The sequence below is a fragment of the Homalodisca vitripennis genome, chromosome X (assembly GCF_021130785.1).
Source record: "Homalodisca vitripennis isolate AUS2020 chromosome X, UT_GWSS_2.1, whole genome shotgun sequence".
NCBI classification, from domain to species: domain Eukaryota; kingdom Metazoa; phylum Arthropoda; class Insecta; order Hemiptera; family Cicadellidae; genus Homalodisca; species Homalodisca vitripennis.
In genome coordinates, this window is record NC_060215.1 from 77,157,659 (window position 1) to 77,180,077 (window position 22,419).

Consider the following 22,419-nt stretch of genomic DNA (forward strand, 5'->3'; position numbering starts at 1 on the left):
TTCCTCACCTAACACTTTCTTATGACCAGTTGTTCCTTTACCTTATGTGTTGCTGAGCTATCAGCCAGTACACTCTGTGTATGATGATTTCTATAGCAGCAATCATCTAACTTTCTTAAACCTATTAAATCCTGCAGAGCTGTAAAAAATGTCTTTATTTTCTTTCTCTTCCAGATTAAATGGCTTAAGTATAAAATTCACAACTCTTAACTATTACATTTAAGTAAATTGCAATTATAACTGAGATAATTTTATATATATATATATATATATATATATATATATATATATATATATACATACACTGTAAAAATACTGTGAACAGAAAAAAATACTTGTTTAAAATTATATTACTAATCTGCTACTAATATACAATAATAATTTTAATTTATATCATTACAGTACATAGAAAAAGACAATTACATGTGTTTAAGAAAAATATTTTGAAATGTTAATAAAGCAACAAGCTATCAATAATTCAAGAGAATAAATATACCCTTCAAAGGAACAGGTTAAAGTACCTTGTTTGAAGGTGGGAGTTATCAATTTTTGAAAGAAAAAAAATCAAATTTTAAATACAGGAGGTCCATCTAAACTTTAACCCTTTTATTTTGATCATTATGAACATGAAGACTACAGAAAAATTCAAAACGGAAATGGTCCCCAGATCATCATAAGTAAAAGAGAGTAACCATTTTTAATTTTATTCTTGTTTTTGCAAGAAAAATTGATCTTAATTACTATTGGTAGTGTATTATAAAATGTAGGTCCTAAAAATAAGAATGTCTTATTTTAGACATAAAAGAATTTAGATAATATAATTTTTCCTTGACTGAACTGTTGAGTTTTCTAATTTATATTATAATCAATGTAATTTAAAACTTAAAATACATAAAGATGTCACAGAGGCAGAATTCCAAGTAATGCAAATAAATGATAAGATGCACTGAGTCTATCACTTCCGCTTATAAGTCTTACCTAAGCTTTTTGAATATTAATAATAGGCTTTAAATTACAAACAGCCTCGCCAAATAGAAAGTCCATACTGTAGTACAGCAGGAATAAGAGAAAAATATATTTGGCAGAGGATTGCTGTTGGACAAAAATCTTTAAGTTTATAAAAGATGTCTAGGAGGAAGTATAGCGGGTTTTAAGTGTTTTTAAATATTTCAAAGATATCATTGAGTTAATAACATCAAAATATTTAATGACTACTTTTTTCAATTACACTGCAATTACAATTAATTAGCTTTTAATCAAAGGAATCTTATAGTGAGAAATTTAAATAAGTGGTCTTATTGATATTGAGGGATAATTTTTGTAATCCACGAAGGCAGATGATTTAAATCATGTTGGAGGTACACATACTCTTTTTGGCCTTATTCTAATTTATTTTGATTACAAGGTATTTTTAGATCCTCTTCAAGCATATAGTATTTTAACATTTTAAACTGTGATTAAGTGTAACTACTTTTAGTCCAAATTTCATTTTATTTTATTTTTTTGCCAGTCCCCACTACACAACATAAATATACATTTAATATATGTTTTCAGTTCTGATGTTCAACATCTGATGAGTTGCCTGGGGATGGATGTTAACTAACTGTGATAGCAATGTTTTAATGTGGTGTGAACCGGAAGACTGTGATGTTGTTATGATCTAAACATAATAATAAACTAGCAGTAATACTTACCACCCAAACAAAACTGTTTTAAACATTAAATGTGGCAATAAAAATGTGTTGTCTCCTGGAAAGTTGAGTTTTCACAGTCAACTGACATGCAACAAGGACATCAGTGTTGTTTATACAGGCTGCATTAACTATGTAGAGGCATTAAATTAAACATTGGCCTGTACAAACATAACCTTTAAGACACATAGTGTGTAACTGAAGAATGTGGGTGATCAATATTTTTTAGCTATAATGTGGGTAACCTTTTGTCTATTACACTGACCACAGTTATTGTGGATGTTACCCATGTGAAAATGAATTAAGCGTATTATTATGGCATAATATTAAACCATGTCCAATAACTTGTTGTAAGAGCAATTATTTTCATATCTATCAATTTGGTACTTAAGCATTACACAGACAATTTTTACTTTTTTACTATGTGTTTGATTAAAAAGTTTACCAAACCATACTTAAAGAAATATATATTGAAAGATTTTATTATTGTATTCTTGTGTTTGTTTATCTTATCTCATTCATTCTGCACAGGTCACTCAAGATAACCCAGCTTTGTTCTTGGGTGTAGGGTAGTCTCAAAACAGTAGGGTAGTCATTCCTTGGGTAGTGTGATTGACTTTTTTTTGTTCTTTTTTCCCCCCAAGACTACTCTATATACATCTTAAGAAGAACATGTATAAGATACTGTTCTTTTTTCCCCCCAAGACTACTCTATATACATCTTAAGAAGAACATATATAAGATACTGATATGACAAACTTAGAAGGGTAAGTTAATACAACTGTGGAACAGTTATGGTTAGGTAAGATTTTGTTATTTTTTAACTGAAAACATACAAAAACAAAGTATGGTTGGTATAATACCTAAGTACCAGTAATTCAAAGGATAACAGGATTTCGGACATTTGCCGTCGTTATAGGTTATAAAAGGTATAACACAACGTGTAAAGGATTGGAATCCTTGAGATTGTTACTATGTACTTGATACTACGCTGTGGATATTGGAAAAATTTCAAACTTAGTTATGAAAATATTACTATAAAACATACTTGATTATAATTATTGTTACAGAAATGGTGGAGGCGATGAAGAAGGTCGCCTCCCTGGATGTGGAATTGACCGTTGAGGAGAGGAACCTGTTAAGTGTCGCATACAAGAATGTGATAGGAGCACGACGGGCCTCTTGGAGGATCATCAGCTCTATTGAGCAGAAGGAAGAGAACAAGGGTGCTGAGGACAAGCTAGAAATGATCAGGCAGTATCGATCACAAGTATGTTAAACATCCACAATAATTTCTCTTTTATTTATTAATTACATTTTCTGTCTAAACTTTGGCAAAAGAGGATTCAAATGGGTAACATATTGTTATGGACATTTGTTATTTTGTGTTAATACCACACACTTAAGTGGTGCAGTAACTGAGTTGCCTTGTCAGGTTATGTGTTTAGTTTGATCCCCATGTTCTGCAAGAGCAACACCAAGAAGATGGACAGGCAACGGACAATTGATTTGCGAATTTAGTCAACTTTTGCTGCAAACTTAGAATTTCTCTAATTTTGGCAAATGTGATGTTAGATGAACAGCAAGAAAATATTTTATAATTGATGTAAACTTGTTTTTCTTTGTAACCAAGTACAAAAATAAGTGCTGCCAAAATATATCAGACTTTCTCTCATCACATATTAAATATTTTGTTAATTTTTAAGCAATACAAGATATGCATGGAAAAGTATAGGATGGCTGAGGACATCCTTTGGGCTCTATCAATGGTTTGAATTTTATTTTATAAAAGTTTAAAATTCAGATTTTAAAGGTGTGTCTTACCATAATAACCTGTGCTATATTTTGTTAGTTGTATTACACTTAGTGAGAACTCTTTTTCAGATAACTTATAAACATAAATTTTTAAAAGTAACAATTAAGTATTTTATCTTAATTAAATTCTTTAAAATTAAAAATTTGAAAAAAATTGTATTCTTATGTAAACCAAAAGTTGGCCTGCTTATCAAATGCAGTCTGATCAAGGTATAAATACATTTGTCTACAAAAAATTAACTCTTAATATTTTTATATTTTTGTAATTCTTTTAGAGAAATTTGCACCATTTTTTGTTGGGCATCTGATAATTAATTTAATTGGTCCCCAAATAATTTTTAAGTAAGAACACCACAACTTAATCTTATATGTATTGTCACTTTTTATCTTTTATCTCTTTTTCAGATATAAGATGCAAATAATCTTATCACATTAGATGCCATACATGGTAAATGAAATAGATATGAAAGTGTTTTGAGACCTATCTTATCACATTAGATGCCATACATGGTAAATGAAATAGATATGAAAGTGTTTTGAGACCTGGAAGAATCAGGAAAACTTGTAATTTTTTTATAATAATCTTATCACATTAGATGCCATACATGGTAAATGAAATAGATATGAAAGTGTTTTGAGACCTGAAAGAATCAGGAAAACTTGTATTTTTTATATCTCGTGTTCACAAAACACCATCATCTAGAACATATCTTGAATTTTGGCTATTAATGAACACTCATTAAAAAAAATCACCACAGATAATTCTCAGACAACAAACTTTTCAAGAAAGGAGAGGCCATTTCTTTTTTTTAGTGTTTCTTTACCTATTCCTGAGATTATGTAAAACCTATACAAAACACTTAACTGTGTAAGATGTACACTTGGTTGGAGACATTATTAACCGAATGTATTCCTGTCAAGATTTTAAACTGTGCCCTCTCTAACTTACACCTATGTTCTTGTACTGTGGAGCCACTGATTCTTTAAAACATATTTATTACAGGCAGGCCAACTTCCATAATTTGCTTTAAACTTGTTCTGTTTTTAATATTGTATTCTAAATTTTCTTTATTTTTTGAAGTATAACAGTGTGTTATTTTCTGTTTTTACTGTGTGTTACTCCAGAAACAGCTTATTCTTAAGTGTTAATGTTTTAGGTGGAGAAAGAGCTCAAGGACATCTGCTCTGACATTTTGAATGTGTTGGACAAGCATCTCATTCCCTGTGCTTCAACAGGCGAATCGAAAGTGTTTTATTACAAAATGTAAGTGAAATCAAGATTTCCATCTATACTCACTCTATGGTTGTTAAATGCTCTTGAGATTTTTACTAGTATTATATGACTAATACTGGGGTTTTACAACACTGATTAACATATTATGTGTTGTTAAGATTAGTTGTGTTATCCATAGGAAGGGAGATTACCACCGATACTTGGCAGAGTTTGCGACAGGCACTGACAGGAAGGATGCTGCAGAGAACTCCTTAGTGGCGTACAAGGCAGCAAGTGACATTGCAATGACTGAGCTGCCTCCCACACACCCTATCAGGTATGTCTATAAACAAGTTAATTAATTATCCTGTAGTGTGAAGCAAAAAATAGATTGTTTATAGCGGAAGAACTAGTCACTGACCAGCAAACCTGCAATAAATATATTGCAAAATGTGAAATTTTTATTAACATTCTTTCTAAGAATAGTAACATAGTATTGATATGTATTAATATCTCTTGTAATTCTATCAATAATATGAATCCCACATTAGTTGAACCATTTTCAAAACAAAAGCGACATTAGCAAAACAATTTCTTGCGAAGAAACATTTAAAGTTATCGAAGCTGTAAATTTGGGTGGTAAAAGGAAGCCCATTGATGCAGAGAAATTTGATACTGCCATCCTATATTTTAGTGATGAAATAAAGGATGACTAAAGATTTGACTCGTTACTCCTAATGAGCTACTAATAGTTCTGTTCAAATTTAAGATTTATTAGATAATTTTTTTCAAGTTGGGTCTGGTTCGGGGTTTGAAAAGAAATGCCGAGACCATTCCATTTTATTTTATACATGTTGAAAACTCATTGCCAATTGATTATCAAGACTGAGTTTTTTTACTTGGGGGATAACAAACTAATAACAGTTGTGAAAATAAATCAAAGATTTTCTAAATAGCCTACCGGTAACTAGAATGTGTTATACAAGATATATTTAGAAGTTTATAATAGTGAGATAAAAATTCATTAACGTATTTGTTATAACCTTATTTGTATGTACATGTACAATGGATGATTTGTTTGTCGTCAGGTTGGGGCTCGCCCTGAACTTCTCAGTATTTTACTATGAGATTTTGAACTCCCCGGACCGAGCCTGCAGGTTGGCCAAAGCAGCATTTGATGATGCAATTGCAGAACTGGATACACTCTCAGAAGAGAGCTACAAGGATTCAACTCTCATCATGCAACTGCTCAGGGATAACCTCACTTTGTGGACCTCCGACATGCAAGGGGATGGTATGTATTCACTGGATACTAGTGTGAACTACACTGATCTGAAAAATGGTTACTCCAAACATATTCAACAAGGAAATTGATTGCAAAATTAATGATGTCCAAAGAAAATTTGCACCTTTTAAGGTGATAAATTTCAGTGACAAAGTGACAAATTTGAAATCCATGTTTTATAATCTAAATATCCAATCTAATTCTTGTACACAAAATTGAGTATCCTTAATTATGGATTAATGACTCAAGTTGCACATAGCAACAAAAATATAAGCTCAAATGAATCACAGATTTGTTGTTCCATTTTCGTGAGAATTATAAGGTGGTTCAAAAGTTCAGGTTGTGGGGGTAGGGGAACTGGAACGCTCAATTTAAAACAGTTAAGATTAGTTTTCTGCATTTTCTAGATTTGCTAGAACTACAACATTGTAACAGTCTAGTCATATGTCCACATATGCGATTCATTCGAGCTGTGAAGACACACAGTTATTAAAATTTAGCCAAGAGTCATTTAACCCCTTTTTTCGGCCTGTTTTTATTCTATAACAAGAATAGATATACATTTTTTTTTTCTCAATGAAATCATGTAATTTAGGATAAAACAAAGATTTTATCAAAATTAAATTATTTTTACATATACAAAAGAAGCCTACCCAGTTCTGTGAATACATTTGAAATATCCAAAATTGTTGGTTCCCTAAGCGGGACTGTTTTCAAGGAATTTAACTTCCTAAGTAATACATAAATATCACATTTGAAGCCTTATAGTTAAAATCTTCACTTTTCCTTACTCTGTTAATGTAACTGTATTTGGTATTAATGCTTAATTTAATTAGGAGTAAATGGACGGGCAATCAGATCAAGATATAATAACTTATTTAAATTAGTTATATTTAGTAAATATTAATGTAGTGTAATATAATATTCTTTTTTTGTCTAGAATATTCTATATACTACTGAGAGTAACAGAGTAATCAAGATATCTCAGTACATTAAACTGAAACCTGAACAGTCAATCTTGACTGTATTGTAAACTAATTTAAATTGCATGCCTTGTTTATAATCAATATGCCAATAATTTTATATATGAGTGTGACATGGCACAGTATAGTAAATGTATTCAAGTCAACTCAACCAATTTACATACAAAGTTACCAAGATAAAGAGAAATCAACATTTACTGCCAGAAGTCTCCAGACCTTTACAGCAGAAAAGCTTGATTTGGGTATTTCCTCCGTAACAACTAGGAAATTAGTCAGCTGAGGTGTTATCTTCCCTGAGTTCCTAAAGCCCACAGATATCTATGTTCAACAAGAAAGACTTCACATTTTCTTTTATGTAATACTATCTAGTGTTGTATAACTCAAAATTATAAAAAGATAAAATATCCACAGTTTTAAAGAGCATAAGGTTACTGAGCATCTTTTATAAGCTGCTAAAGACAATATACAATGTCTTCATTTTCATAATTATAGAGATCAGTAATAACGTATCGTAGTTACATGTACTTAAATAAATAAATACAACTTCAGCTGTTCACAGACAATCCAAGTGAGGATTTTGTTTAGTGATCTTTCTCCAAAGTATTCTAGTGAATAGAAAGGTCTCCATAGCAAGCAATTGATAAGACTCCTTTTAAGTTTTTGTGCAAGGAGATAATAAATAGGATAATTTTAACTGAATATATCCTAATCTAAATTCCAACATCTCTTGAGAGCAAATTTGTACCAAGCCAAGTTGAAACTTGCTATAAAAAACTTAAAACCTTCATGTTAATTGACTTGTCTACAGCCAATTAACATTGTTAAAGAAGGGCCTCTTATATTCAAATTCTACTGACCATTTTCTTGCCTTCTCTTTTTAAATAATTTATATATCATCCTTAGGGATATTCTGATTAAAGTCTACTTGGGATGAAAGTCAAGCTCTTTTTGACACCACATACTGGCACTAACTCACAAACCACCCCCTAGTGATCTGTTTTAGGTCCATTCCTCTTTAACATGTACACTACAGATATAACTTCCAAGTTTATATATGTAACAATATTGCTCTTGCCACTCATCGTAAGATACATGAAGAAAATTACAAAATCCAATAATCATCCCAAGTGAAATTACTTTCCTTAAAAACTATTTTAGAATCTAGAAGCTAAGGCCAAACCCCACATAGACAGCAGTTTACCCACCTATTTTAATTTTCAGAACGGACTTTCCAACTAAAAGCTTTTAACCCTAAAAGGTTTTTTTAAGACAGTATGGAGCAGTTTTTGTTCCAGTGGTGGGGTTATAGAAACGTGGGCTTATAAGCATCTCTTAATTATTAGGACTTGGAACTACGTTCAGTCTAGCCAGCTTCATTGTTGCATGGTCATTTCCCAAACCACTTACTTCTCCTCCATACCTTCTCCATTCTCTCATACATGTGATAGAATGTGGAAACAGTTCCAAATATCTTCTGTCCTTTGCTGTCCGATATTTTTCGGAGTTATAACTCGGCACAACTGTCTTGGATGCATAATTTTTGTACTTAATGTAAGTTGTATTAAAATAATATCACAATTAACAGAAATGAAAATAACTAAGTTCAAAATTTGCAAAATGACATTTTTGGATTGTTGACTCAACAGGTTTCTTGCAGATTATATAAAGCCATTTCATCCAAGCACGTCATCACTTTGATTTTTAAGATGTTAAAAAGTGTTAATTTGTTTTAAATGTATTGGCACAGAATTAATTAGTTTGGGTCCATAATAATGTATTAAGTTTTGTATAAGTGACAGGCTAAATCTATCCAAAACAATAGCATTCCTTTGCCTAGTATTGCATGAGTGGGTCTCATATAGAGAATAAAAGCTGATCTGAGAAAACAAAAATTACAGTATTATAAATTAATATGCCTACAAGTGTGAGTATGCCACTTGTTCTGTTCTGTCTTGATGCCCAGGAAAATGAATCTGCCCATCATTGATATAGACTATATATAAAAAAACACTGTATACATATAATATATGCTGTATATGTTCAAGAATAAATGCTATTTTTAGATATTCATATTTATTGTATTAAAAAAGTCAGTAAAATAATTTCTTTTAGGATTACTTTTAAGAATGCAAAGTTCAGCAAAGTAAGTAATGACAGTTATTATTTATTACAAGTACATCAAAATATAATTGAATTTAAACTCTTCTGATCATTAGAAAATATTTAATTGAAAATAACATACTTCCATTATTAAAGGAAATTTTGATATGGAACACAAATTGTTTTGTTTCCAGGAGATTCAGAGCAGAAGGAACAACTCCAAGATGTGGAAGATCAGGATGTCTCATAGACTCAAGCGTGTGTATAAGTGTTGTGACATTCGACGCCCGGACAGTGTAGGGCGATAAGCCACGAGGCAGGGGAACAATGTAGTAGTCTTTACTACCCAGTGCGTTTTTTTTCTATGTTATAGGAAGCCAAAATATCTGCTTTCTGTCGGTGGCTACAGGGTTGCGCATCATTCAGCTGCCATTTCGATGCCCCATTTCTTGTTTTCATGTTTACTGTGTAGTTCATATATGTGTGATTATTAGCGGATTACCTAATGAAATCCGATTACTGAGCTCGTTGTTTTGGAAAATAAGTTTCTGCGTGTTACACATGTTTAGCCCATTAGAAGTTAATCTATTCCTTATTTGTAAATACTATTAATTTATCGTGTGTTATAGATACTATCTCGTAAATTACTTTTGTGTTTTCTGTTTGGGTTTTAATATTTTTAGTATTTCAATTGTTAAGGCTAAGCCAGTGTAAGGTTATTGTTTAAAACATGTAATTTCAAATATTATCTTCTATTTAATATAACAGTTTAAATGCAAGTGTTGTCAAAAGTGCAGATGTTTTATGTACCAAACAGAATGTTTGGTAAAATATAATTCCATTTTGACCCTTGCCAATATTAAACATCAAGGCCCAATTATAGATGAAGGGTCCTACTGCACTACAAACGATTTTCTTGTTTAAGAAACAGGAAATATAAATTAATTTTAAATATACATATTTATTTACTTGTGTCTAAACACGTGGAAACATCAAAACTTATTCAATATTATTGCATTTGATTTAAAACATTCCTAAATGGAACACAGAACCTTAAGTATTATATCCCTGCCTCTGAGGTGGTACTTAATAGTTATACCGTGTGTTATTTCCATTAATATTTTTTGTACGAGTACCTATACCCCTGCCTAAAATAATTTCTTTTATGATTACTGTTTTAAAAGCTTTAAAAATTCAAATTAGTTGTTTTGTGCAGTCTTTTGAAATAGCACTTCATTTGATAGCAATACCAAAACCATTTTATATTAAGTCATTGATTAATTATGAGGTTGATTCAGTTTAAAGCTGTGTATTCTTTAGTCACAATTATGGTTATAAATTCCATTATCTAGTATAGTAAGTTATTTTAAACTTTCAAATGTCATTGTACGAGTTATAAATGTCAAATTTAATGAAACCTAAGTTGATTCCTTCACTTCAAAATGTCTTGAGATTGAATGACTGTTACACTGTAAAGATTTTAACCTTCAATTTGTATTAAGCCAATTTTATTTTGTAAGTATGTATGTATCTAGATCACGTGGCCGAATTCCACAAGTTCAACTCCTACTATATATTCTGTGTTGGTATTTAATTTAAAGCATGTATAAATTAAATTACCATATCTTTTTAAGTGCCCAATTTTAACAGACTTTACTGTACATTTTTTATATGTGCTGCCTGATATTTTTTACAAAGCCGAAAGAAACTTTAAAACCATCAGATTGTATTTTTTTTAATGCATTTGATTTGGCTCAGTAAAAATATTCAGTGATATCATAATATATATTGTTTAGTAAAGTTGGGAAAATTTTGCACACTAATTGGAAAGTTTAACAATATTCATAGAGCTGTAAATTTATAGTCGGTGTTGAACTGCCAGCCTGTTGTGTGCTGTACCATTTGAATGCATTGTAAGGAGCTGTGTGAAAGTTAATGTATGTTTGTGTGTACATCTAATATATATATTAATTAATTACATGTTTTGTTTTGTTCTATGCATTCCGTTCTCTTATTTGGCTCCGACGTAACTCAATAACAACCGGGCTTATTAACTTAAATATGCTTAATTGCTCTGATAGTTGATCCAAAACATCACTAGTATTTCTTGCCTTTCTCATATTGTCATAATTTAACTTACTTTTCTTTAATGTTTTTCTCTGTAGGCCATAGGTTAATGTTTAATATTTGTGTGTGCTTCTGCACAATCTGTTCAAAAGTCTAAATTATTGTTCTGCAGCTGATGGAAAACGAAAATTACATATATGCCAGCTTTAATGTGAAACCACTATTAATATTATAATATTTGCCTGGAGCATGTACCTTTGTAGGGATTAGTATTTAAATTACAAATCCGGCATTTATGTAACAATAAGTTGTTTTATTTATACCTTTTCTTTCCTTGTAATTTTTGATAGTTAGCAATTTTAATAATATTCTTATTTAACAATATGAAATACAGTATTATAGGTTGTATGTTACATTAACATACTAGCACAAGTTCTTCGACTCATTGGCCTATCAGAAACAAAATTTTTCAAATTATATAAACTTAATGTATTGCTTAAGAAACTGTCATGTGAAAACATAAAACTTGACATGAAAAGCTACATCTTGTTTGGATTAAATCTATTTAACATTAATTGTATTCAACGTAAGAACAACAAAGAAGGAGCCTCTTCAAAAAATACTGAATTAATAACTAGAAAAATAAAATAATGTTATTATCACATTGAACCTTAAGCCTATAACAATGAATTTACTCAGTATACTGGCCGCCGTTTTTTGTGATTTAAAAAAAGTTTAGAATGATTAAGATATTGTTTAAACCTAACATATATATTAAATTATGCATTTTTATCATAAAATAATTACCTGAACAAAATTATAAAGTAAACAAAATTATGGAAAAAAATAAAATTTGAAAAATTGCAACTTTGTATAAACGGTTTTTTTTTCAACCACCTAATGTTCTATAAATGAGTTTTTCATATAAATTAACATTAAAGAGAGAAAGCATTCATGTTATACTAATGGAAGGCCTATCATAATCCATACTCAGCATCACTCACGTCTTGATCACTAGGCTTAACCTCAAAGTCTGGATCAGGATCATTGTCGTTACGAAATTCACCCTACGATCCAGAATCATAAATTAGACTCAAGATTCTTTCAAACTTAATCGCAGATGATCTTTTATTTTCATTAAAAATACGATCATCCTCCTCCAAATTCCTGCCCAGTATCTGACATCATATCATGTATCATGCGTACCGTTACTTTATCTAAATGATTAATCATTTTACACAATGATCAAGGAAAATAAAACTTGTATCACTAAGAAACCTATCAAAATAAACTAAACCATCACTAAACAAACATTTATCACTTTATTCAGTTACAGTGGAACTTTGTTTACAAATACACTCCAGACAATAACAATGCTCTCATCACTGCGTCGTCAGTCGGTTACGTAACTAAGCAGCTGTGCAATAGTTGAAAATACTATTTTTACAGCTGCATAACTGTTAGCTGTCATAAGTATAAACAATATAACAGAAAATGGTCTGAAACAACTAAATCCGACCTTTTTTAACGAAAATCTAAACATATTGAATTAGTACCGAAGCCCGAGTATAGGTCGGGCTCCGTATACAATGGCGTGCGTGCTCGGCCTCTGTATTCAATGTGTTAATTAAATTTTGTAGGTTATACCCTTAGACAATGTTGGTCTTGTCCTAGTGGACAATAAATACCGATGTTTTTAAATTTTATTTAATGTGTTATAAATTTATGACATAATTTGCTAATTAAAAAAAGTCAGTGAAAACACATTGGTTAGTAGAGTGAAACGACGCCAACCGCATCAGAATACGACGATCCAGTCAGAAATGGCAGCGCATAATGTACTTCACAATGTGTACCTAAAACAACCCGCCATTTCTGATTGGATAAACCTTTTTAGATGCGGTTTGCGGAATTCAACTCTACTAAGTGAGCTCTTTCAAATGAGGTATCACTCGACCCATGCTTCAATTTAAGATTTCCATGTTTTCCTCTGTGGGCCGTCCCCCCATGGTTGACATGTCATGGTAATAGCAAGGAAAAATAGTTTACATAGCCATATAACACTGTGCAAAGTTTATAGATGTTATCTCCTATGGTTTTTAAAATATTAAGCCGTACCCATACTTTTCAAACACCCTGTATGTTTTACAGCACATAGAAAAAGTGTCAATATACCAAACTGTGCAGATCATATTTTTATACTGGCCTTTAGACTTTATCAAATAACTGTAGTAAACATTTACAAGTTGCCAAACGTGCATTGGCCAAATATTATGCTTTCATATACAAGCAAATAATGTCTTATGTTGGTGACAACAGTTATCACCAACATACCTTCTAACCAATGGGGTTACACTTCCGATGATAACAGTGGCATATGTCTTGCCAATGGGGCTGTAGATAATAGCTTATATATAGTCTTATTCTAAAGATGCAAGTATGTTACTCAGCTCAGTGATAGGGATTCTTCCCCAGATTTATGCCTTTATTCATATGACTGACCTTTGAAATCAATGATTGTAGGTAGGAATGTTCTTGGTATTTTTCCACACTCCCAGCACAAACCTCATGATTTTGGTTAGAATCCAGATACCTGTGATCCAATAATTTCCTAGACCAATATATAATTTTGGCAAGTAGAACTGGAAGTCTTCAAGTTTTGAGGATAATATCAGGTTCATTCCTCTTACTGGAAATCATTATGATCGTTTTACGAAGTTAATCCTATCAGCAGCTAAAAGGTGCGTTCGAAGATGTCAGGAAGTATTTATTCCAGCTTGGAGGCAAGAGTGTGGGGATCTTAACAGAGAGTTTAATGATGCAGAAAAAACTGACCTCCTGATCTACAACTTGGGTAAAGCAAGAAAGGGATAGGGATGTAAAAACTGCTCCATTGTAAACAAACCTGATGACATAGCGAAGTGTATTTTGGCTGTAACCAAGACGAACTAACAACCTACTGATTGTTACATATAAATGTTTGCTACGAGCTTAACGATATAAAGAAGAGACAGCAAGCTTCCTTGTATGGTTCAAAAAGTTTACTTTGAATTAGCTGGAAGCAGCAATAATGACTGTTAGAAGGAAATGTGGCCAAAATGGATTGCATCTTTCCAGAATTTTTGAAGAACACTGGCTCAAAAGTAAGAACCTGACTCTTGGGACTTTTATGTTGGCAATAAACAAGAAAAAACTAGGGCTATACAGGAGCACTGAGACATTAGTTGAACAATATACTTGACCAAATCATACTCTAAAAGGTAAAAAGTTTATCCAGCAAATAAGATTAAGAGGAAAACCAGAATGTTCCTTTAAAAGTAGCGATTTTCCATCAATATTAACAGCTAGAACTTACCTGAAACTGATTAACATATATTCAGAAATGATCAGTTGTACTATTACTACTCTTCTCAGGCTTGGATATAATGTGTAGCAATTCAATACTTAATACCATTTAAATTTTCTATAAGGAGAATCGTACTGCTTAAGCAAAGCATTCAAGTAGGCTGTAAACCATTTAGGGTACCTGACATATTTTCCTTTACATGTGCCTTTTTTCCCCATAATTGCTGAAATAAAAGCCTCAGTATCATGAGAAAGGGGAAAAGCATATTAGCCCAGTTACGAAATGAAAGCTGGTGGAATATAACCAGATCATCCCTAGATGAAAATTGGTAATATTCAAAGTCAAGAGAAGAACTCTTCAGCCCACTACAGATGCACATATCAATTGGAAGATGACCCCCATCTTACCTGACCAGTGTAAGGACGAGTTGAATGGTTGAAATCTATTACATTCTGTTCTCAATGAATATGACACTTATTTAAATAATCCATCACATTAAAAGATTATTTATTCTAGCCTTGGAATAAAAACTATATCCAAGGACAAAAGATTGCTCATCATAGTCACAACTTTGAAACATTATTTTTAAAATTTAATTTTAAAGCTACCTATTATTAATTTTAAGTATGTGCTATATTTAGGCATTGTTTGTTTATTAATTTCAGGTGAACAACTGTTCAGAACATGTCATTAAACAAAAAGAGATAACAATTTTTTTCTAAAAATCACCTAGTTTGTTTTCTCTATTACTTTGAATACGTAGGTATGCTTCCAAGGAGTGTTCTACTCTTACATTGAAAAATAACTTTCCGTTTCAACAAATTTAGACGTAGTCTGTGATACAAACTTTAAATTTAATACACTGGTGAATTTTGGGGTAAAAGTAGTGATGGGAGCAACCAATTGAAAACAACTAATTCATTCAATTTTCACAAAAAAGTTAGTTTGTAAGTTAAATTTTTCATCCAATTATTTTAGTTTCCTACCTCAAACAACTGAAACCAATTGGGTAGTTTCAGTTGGTTGATTTAATTGTGTCAACTGTTTCCATTCAGTGACTAATTGAGTGAATCCAGTCAACTGCATTCTATTAGTGTTTAACTGAAATTGCTCTTGACTTTTCAATAGGATCCATTTTCCCACCAGTTGCTAGTATGTTGTAATATTCGGGCTTTGATTTAGAAATAAATACGATATATTAATTATATTACAGAATATTAATATCTGTTATTTAAAATATTATTAAGTGTAACTTTTTGATTACCAACATATGTAACATACTGTTGTTATGATAAAGGAGATTAGTTTATTTAATATAGTTCAATAACTACGTACCATCGTCAAACTGTAGTCATACACTACATTTTTTACTTTTAATAAGTGATCTTCTTGTGTCGGTGTCAATAAATATTAAAAGCGAGGATTATCCATCTGGAGTCGTCATAGTTTAAAATTTACGAATACTGTACAAACACAACGAATAAATAAATAGTACGAGAAACACAACATTTGATAGGCCTATCACTTCCTGTTTTTTCTGCTGGCCTTGATATTATATCATGTTTAATATTCGTGTGTGATAAGGCTATCAAATATTGTGTTTCTCGTACTATTTATTTATTTGTTGTGCTTGTAAATTTTAAACTATGACCGTCAGCGATCTTGAAATGTGATATGATATAATTTAATCTTTCTCTTGAATTGAGCCTGCTAGGCTAATAATTGTGCCAAATTTGACATTTTTGTCTTCACTGGTTTCCAAAATAAAAACTACAAAAAAATACAAACAGATGGTGAAGTTAGCATTTCTGACCCAAGTTTATATAACATATTTTGTTTGTTCTTTTCTCAAAGAACAAATTCTCAAAATATTTCCGGAGAGTTAATAAACACTCTGTATATATATAAATATAATGAAAAGAAAACAAACCAATTTCAATATTATTGTAGCCATACATATAGCCAATATTAACATATATACCATCGTCAGATAGTAGTCATAGACGTTACTATAGTTTCAACGTGTAACAGGTCATCTTCTGGCATCAATAGGTACTAAGCATGCATGGATAATCTATCCAGAGTCGTCATATTTTAAAATTTACAGACAGACAAATTAACAAAACATACAATATTTGATGGGCCTATCACACAAATGTTTAGCATGACACATCATGGCTGGCACAAGTAACTATAGTAGTGTTTATGACTACTGTACTATTTGAACTGTTTGACAAAGGTATGTGTTAATATTAATTGAGACCAAACTGTTAATACATAAATTAAACACAATAGACAAATATCTTTATTAAAACATATTCATAGAGAATAGTTTTGGCTGCACATATAACATTTAGTAGAGGAAAAGATAAATTACATTGTTAATTGCAGTTAAAAGTTACATTACAGCTTATTTTTGTTACACTTCAAGTTATTTTTGTCTTCTCCAAATCTCTATTTCCTCAACAGTGTAGTAGTGTGTATCAAGAAGCCTCTTGGTAAGATTTTTTTCTTTACTTCAGCAGCACCGGTCCTCTTCACTTCCTCTGGCAGAATATTCAGGAACTTAGCACCGATATATGTTGGTTGCCTCTCAAAGATCTTCGGTCTGTGGGTTTGCAGAGTGTAGTTGTTGGCAGCTCTGGTGTTGTACCGGTGGATGTCAATGCTTTTGCTCAGGTTTTGTTTGTAAGCATACAGAACACTGTCAATGATGAAAAGTGCTACCACAGTCAGAATTGTAAGATCTTTAAATGCATCACAACACAAGACCCGGGGTCTCAATCCTGCCAGTACACAGATTGCTTTCTTCTGGATGATAAGAATTCTTTGCAAGTTTGTCTAAAAGAACTACCCCATACTATCAGTTCAGAAAATGTTAGCTACAAGGTACTAATCCTAAAACTGACAAAATACTCTTGGTGATTTTAAATAACTACACAAAAAGTTATAATCTTTGGTCAAAAATCTGTAATCATTTGTCGCTGAAGCAAAATATCAAACATTTCAAAAGTACACAATTTTATAGCTTACTCAGTTTATAAATATTAAGTTTAATATTTCCCTCATGTAGTTAGATGTAGGTAACACTTGAAAACATAGCTAACTTTATATGTTATCAATACATTTGGAATTGTATTGTTTTGGGTTGAAGTTTATGCCATTGAAAATTAAGTAAAAAAATAAATTCAAGTAAACTCTGATAGTTTACTTGTAGACCAACTCATTGTCTTCAAATTTAAATGTATAAATAATTATTATTAAGAAATTTTGTAAAAAAAGTTTTGTAGGAAAGATTTACTATTTTTTAAATTTTACTTTTTTTATCACTACATAATTTTATTTTATTTTTGTAGATATACATTTTTCCTAACTTTTGTATACAAAAGTGTGGAAACACCCTTACGTATTTTTAATTAGTAAAACTAAACTCTGCATATCTAAATAGGGATGAAAAGGTTACTTTTGCTACTTTGCTCCCTTTTTAATGGGGTATTTCGGAGGTAACACCAATATTTCTTAAGGAAAGCCCACCAAATGACAACTTATTTCAAAGTTAGTAATAAAAGAATGGTGGTCTCTATCTCATTCCTTTTTCAAAGTTTTTTAGTATCAGTTAATCAGATAACTGGCAGGCCTTATCAGTCTCAGTACCTTATCAGTATTGTGCAAGCATCTTCAAGTCAAGAGTTGTTTTCTTATGTTATTGTGAAAATGGAGCTGAATGAAAGGTAGCACGTTACTTTATCATTGATGCAAGGTTTTAGTGACTGAATTATGCGTTATGTAGAGTATCACTTTATTTAATGGCGCTTTCCACATTACAATCCAATATCTAAATCTTTGGTTTGTATAACAGTCCAGCGTTTAGAGGAATACATAGTGTAAATAAATGTCCTAAACCAGGAAGACCAAAGCCACATTGAATGGGGAAACTCGTTAGATGTATCAGTCCGTTGTAAAAGATCCTCATGTCTTAATGAATTCAATCTCTCAATCAGTTGGTATTTCTCAAAAGATCAATACTAAGAGTTTCGTATAGAACATTTTCAAACCGTACAAAATTCACTTGGTTCAGAATTGTCTGATGATGATTTTGATCAGTATGATTGAATTTTGTAACCTAATGCTAGGACAGCTTGAACAATACAAACTGAAACGCATCGTTTTCTAGTATGAGAACATTTATGTTAAATGGAAATGTTAATCGGCAAAATTGTCATAGGTCAAGTGTTAATTCTCACTGTAATAGAGAACAACATACTCAACATCCAGAAAAGTTAAATGTTTGTCTTGGGATAACAGGTCAGTTAAATTACCAATCTAACAGAATTGCAGATTTGAACATCTACTATAAACATCAGATATGCTTTTTAAGTTGGTAGATTAGGGTACTTGTAAGAAGGTAACAAATATTAAAATAGTGTGGAATGTGTTTTTATTATCAAACATTTAATGTTATTGTTTAGTCTATGAACTTCAGGTAATAACAGCGGTTTGTCTTGGTTAACATATTTCGGGTGAACAATTTTAACACTCAAAAGTATTAATTTCCTTCTTTAACTTTGGTCTGATTGGCATAATGTAATTTATCAGTAAATAGGAGAATGGATATTTTTACAGATTAAATTTAACATATATATCAGAATTCTATCATAAATATGTATATGTACATATTTATGATAGAATTCTGATCTCTGATTTTCACCACTAATTATCTCTTTACTATGCCTTCAACATTTTATGTCTATGAGGGGTTTTTGTATGAAATTTTGGTACTACTCCCAGATAATAAAAATAAAGATGCAATAGTCACCAAAAAGTACATTTTTATACCCTATAAGGCATTTTAAGTATGGTTTTCCTGGATAAAGCTTTTAAAAAATATGTAAGGGCATTTCCAAACTTTTGCGTAATAAAACATGGTAAGATTTCAAATAGATTGTTATTGATGATGGAAGGTTTGAAATGATAGGAACGATAGCAAGTGTCCGAAATCCTATTACCATTTTAAATAGGCACAATTTCCTTACGGAATGAGACAGAGACCTTTTTACCACAACCATTTAAAATGAGGTGTCACTTGATGGGGCTCAATAAGAAATATTGGGATTATTCCCCAAATACCTCATTTTAAAAAAGGGAAAAAGTTGTAAAAGTCACCAGAAAGTATGAGTTAGCTCGTACATTTTCATACCATATTATGGAATGCTGAGTGTAGTTTTATTCATTAAAGTAGTTAAAAATGTAAGGGGGCGTTTCCACACTTTTGCCTAACCCTGTATAATGCGATTTATGAAAAAAAATATATTACTTTTAAGGGCTAGACTTGAAATTCTAGTTCAATAACAATCTAATTTTATTATTTTACACATAAAAGTGTGCTGGAACGGTAACAGAAATTATCATCATGAAAGTGCATTTTCTTGGGAATAAAGCAGTATGCAATATGATGGGGTTAGTATGAACCCTACAATTTTGATAAATTTTGAAATATACCTAGCAAAGAAGCTAACATTGCCTCCTTCTGTTTTCATGAGAGCCAGTTCAAGTTTAGAGTAGCATACCGAGGAACTGTAGTGACAAAGTTGAACCATGGGCCAATCACGTAATCAATGAGTCAACAGTCACCCCGTGATTATCTACTGCTCATAGAGAAAGAGCAGTCAAAGTATTATTATTATTTCATAACACTAACAATATCTGAAATGACTAGCTATGACATAAAATTGAAAAAGATAACAAATGGTATACAGTGTGAAGTGCAGAATTTGCTAGGAATATCTATTATTGATTGTTATGATTTTGTGACTGGATAATGTAAGAAATAGTATTGGGATGTACCGTCACCAACCAAAAATTCTATATTAATATATTGTAACATTTTTTAGTTGTCAGTAATCTACTCTGATGTTTCAGCTTTTAAAAATTCTTATTTAAGACCACAAAATCTCCTACTCAGAGTTTGGTAGTCCTTAACTACCAAACTCTTCAGTAATCATACAAATATATAATATATCCCTTCAGAAATGTGGTTCCTAGCTACATCAATGTTCACAGATATTACACACGTTTTAAGAAAAAAAAAGAAAGAAAGAAAGAAACACTTCTTTATTGAGGCGAAATTAGGACCATATGGTCCTTTCTTACATTTAACCTCTAAAATTAATCGTTTATTAATTACGTTTTAGACTAAAATTAATCAAAGAATTTAAAGAGCTGGATTCATAGAAATTGCAATATATGAAAAATAGAACAATAAATTAAAATATGTTATGAACACTATGTGTTAAAGATTGAATTGTTTAAATAAGGATACTTATTTTCAGCCAATAGCTAAAACCCCATGTTAGTTTTAATTACTGATGTAATGTCCCTAAAATATTTAACATTTTGATTTATAAGAGAGTACAACTGCAGATATTACAGAAATGTATTGAATATGTGTTAGGCTACTAACTATTTAAAATCTATGAAAAAACTATAATTTCTAAGTCGTCTGCTGTAACTCCAAATTGCTTTAAAATAGTCTAATTGTTCTTGAAACTGTTTTTGGTTATTTATGTTTCTCAAATGAAACACATTAAAAACAACAGTTTTTGTATACATAGAATTTTCATTGTTATTGGAAAAAGCAAAGTTGACTCCCAGACAAGCACATGCCTGATTGTTGGTTTCAGCTGATTTTAACAGGATAGTTTGCTTTATAGTATTCACTGTATCATATTTTCAAACCAGTTTGGTTAGGCCTGATACATCATGTTGCTCCTAATAGTGGTGATGCTGAGGTGACAACTTAATATTGGTTATTTTATTAGTTGGTAATACCAACACATTATCTTCTATCACTGTACTTTAAAAGAATAACCTGATTGTTTTAGAGCTTGATTGTTTTTCTTTGTGATTGATTTTATTTGTTCTTTTAAGAACAAGAGATGGGAAGTCTTTATATTATGATTACTGTGCCATCTTTGGAACACGAGAAATCACTTTGGCTTGAAAAAAACCTTGGAGTCCAAAAACATAAAAAGACCATTTCTTTTTCAATTGAGCCCAATAAAAGTTCTTCTGATGTGGCTGACAACAATAAACCTTCACCTACAGTGTTGGATCGCAGTCTATCAGATGACAGTTCGATGGAGAAGGTTGGAGATGTACAATCCACCAATAAAGAACGTTCGCAATCAGATACTCATATGCCAAAAATTAAAAATGCACTGTCAATGGAAAAAGTAAGTATAGAATAAAAATAGCTATTGTGATTTATTTAAAAATTGCAGAATAGTCATGATAATTTTGGAAAGTTTTCACAGAAAAAGATGTTTAAGTATTAAATAGTTAATATATTATTTTATTAAATAAATTCTGCACACATATTATCACTCACATTGCATATAAAAAGTTACAAACAAAAACGAAATACTAAAATTAATTTTTGGCTTTCTTTAATGTTGGTAGGCAACCGAGGATATAAGGAATTACCATTAATTTATGTCTTTACGTTTTTGTATTTTACAGTATAACACAAAATGTTGTGGACACAAAAAGCACAATTATAATTTTTGAATGAATATTTAAAATAAACAATTCGCAGAGCAGCAAACAGTTACCCTATTTTTGAAATAAAAAATATGCCACTTTCTAACTACAAAGCCACACACGTCTCATTTCTTTTAAGCATGTATTCCTTTTTTTCATTATTTATAGTCATAGCCAGTATTTATTGATATATTTACTAGCAATAGTTTAATGTAAAGGTTTCCTTTTATTTGTAGCACTATTAGTTGCATATTTTATGTTCTGGCAACCACATTCAATTTTATAGTACTTGGATTTTACTAATTATTCTCAGACTTAAATTTTTTATCAGGTATTGTATATTTCAGTGAGTTTTCACAATTTTGAGAGGCGCTATTTTA

At 31.0% G+C, this 22,419-nt stretch overlaps 2 protein-coding genes across 3 annotated transcripts in view; both read left to right on the top strand.

Moving 5' to 3' along the window:
* LOC124369233 (14-3-3 protein epsilon) overlaps positions 1-11,458 on the top strand; it is a 32,337-nt gene extending 20,879 nt beyond the window's left edge. Inside the window, exons 2-6 of the mRNA XM_046827112.1 lie at positions 2,762-2,961; positions 4,664-4,770; positions 4,919-5,056; positions 5,808-6,013; positions 9,282-11,458. Coding sequence (XP_046683068.1) covers positions 2,762-2,961; positions 4,664-4,770; positions 4,919-5,056; positions 5,808-6,013; positions 9,282-9,337 — 707 coding nt within the window. The 3' untranslated portion in view covers positions 9,338-11,458. The remainder of the gene's footprint in view (positions 1-2,761; positions 2,962-4,663; positions 4,771-4,918; positions 5,057-5,807; positions 6,014-9,281) is intronic.
* A 9,778-nt stretch (positions 11,459-21,236) lies between these two features.
* The window catches only part of LOC124369234, an 80,499-nt gene continuing 79,316 nt past the window's right edge, over positions 21,237-22,419 (top strand). Inside the window, exon 1 of one of the 2 annotated variants that reach the window (XM_046827114.1) lies at positions 21,237-21,732. In XM_046827114.1, the coding sequence (XP_046683070.1) occupies positions 21,436-21,732 (297 nt within the window). In that variant the 5' untranslated portion in view covers positions 21,237-21,435. The remainder of the gene's footprint in view (positions 21,733-22,419) is intronic. The other variant, XM_046827113.1, reaches the window with a different exon arrangement.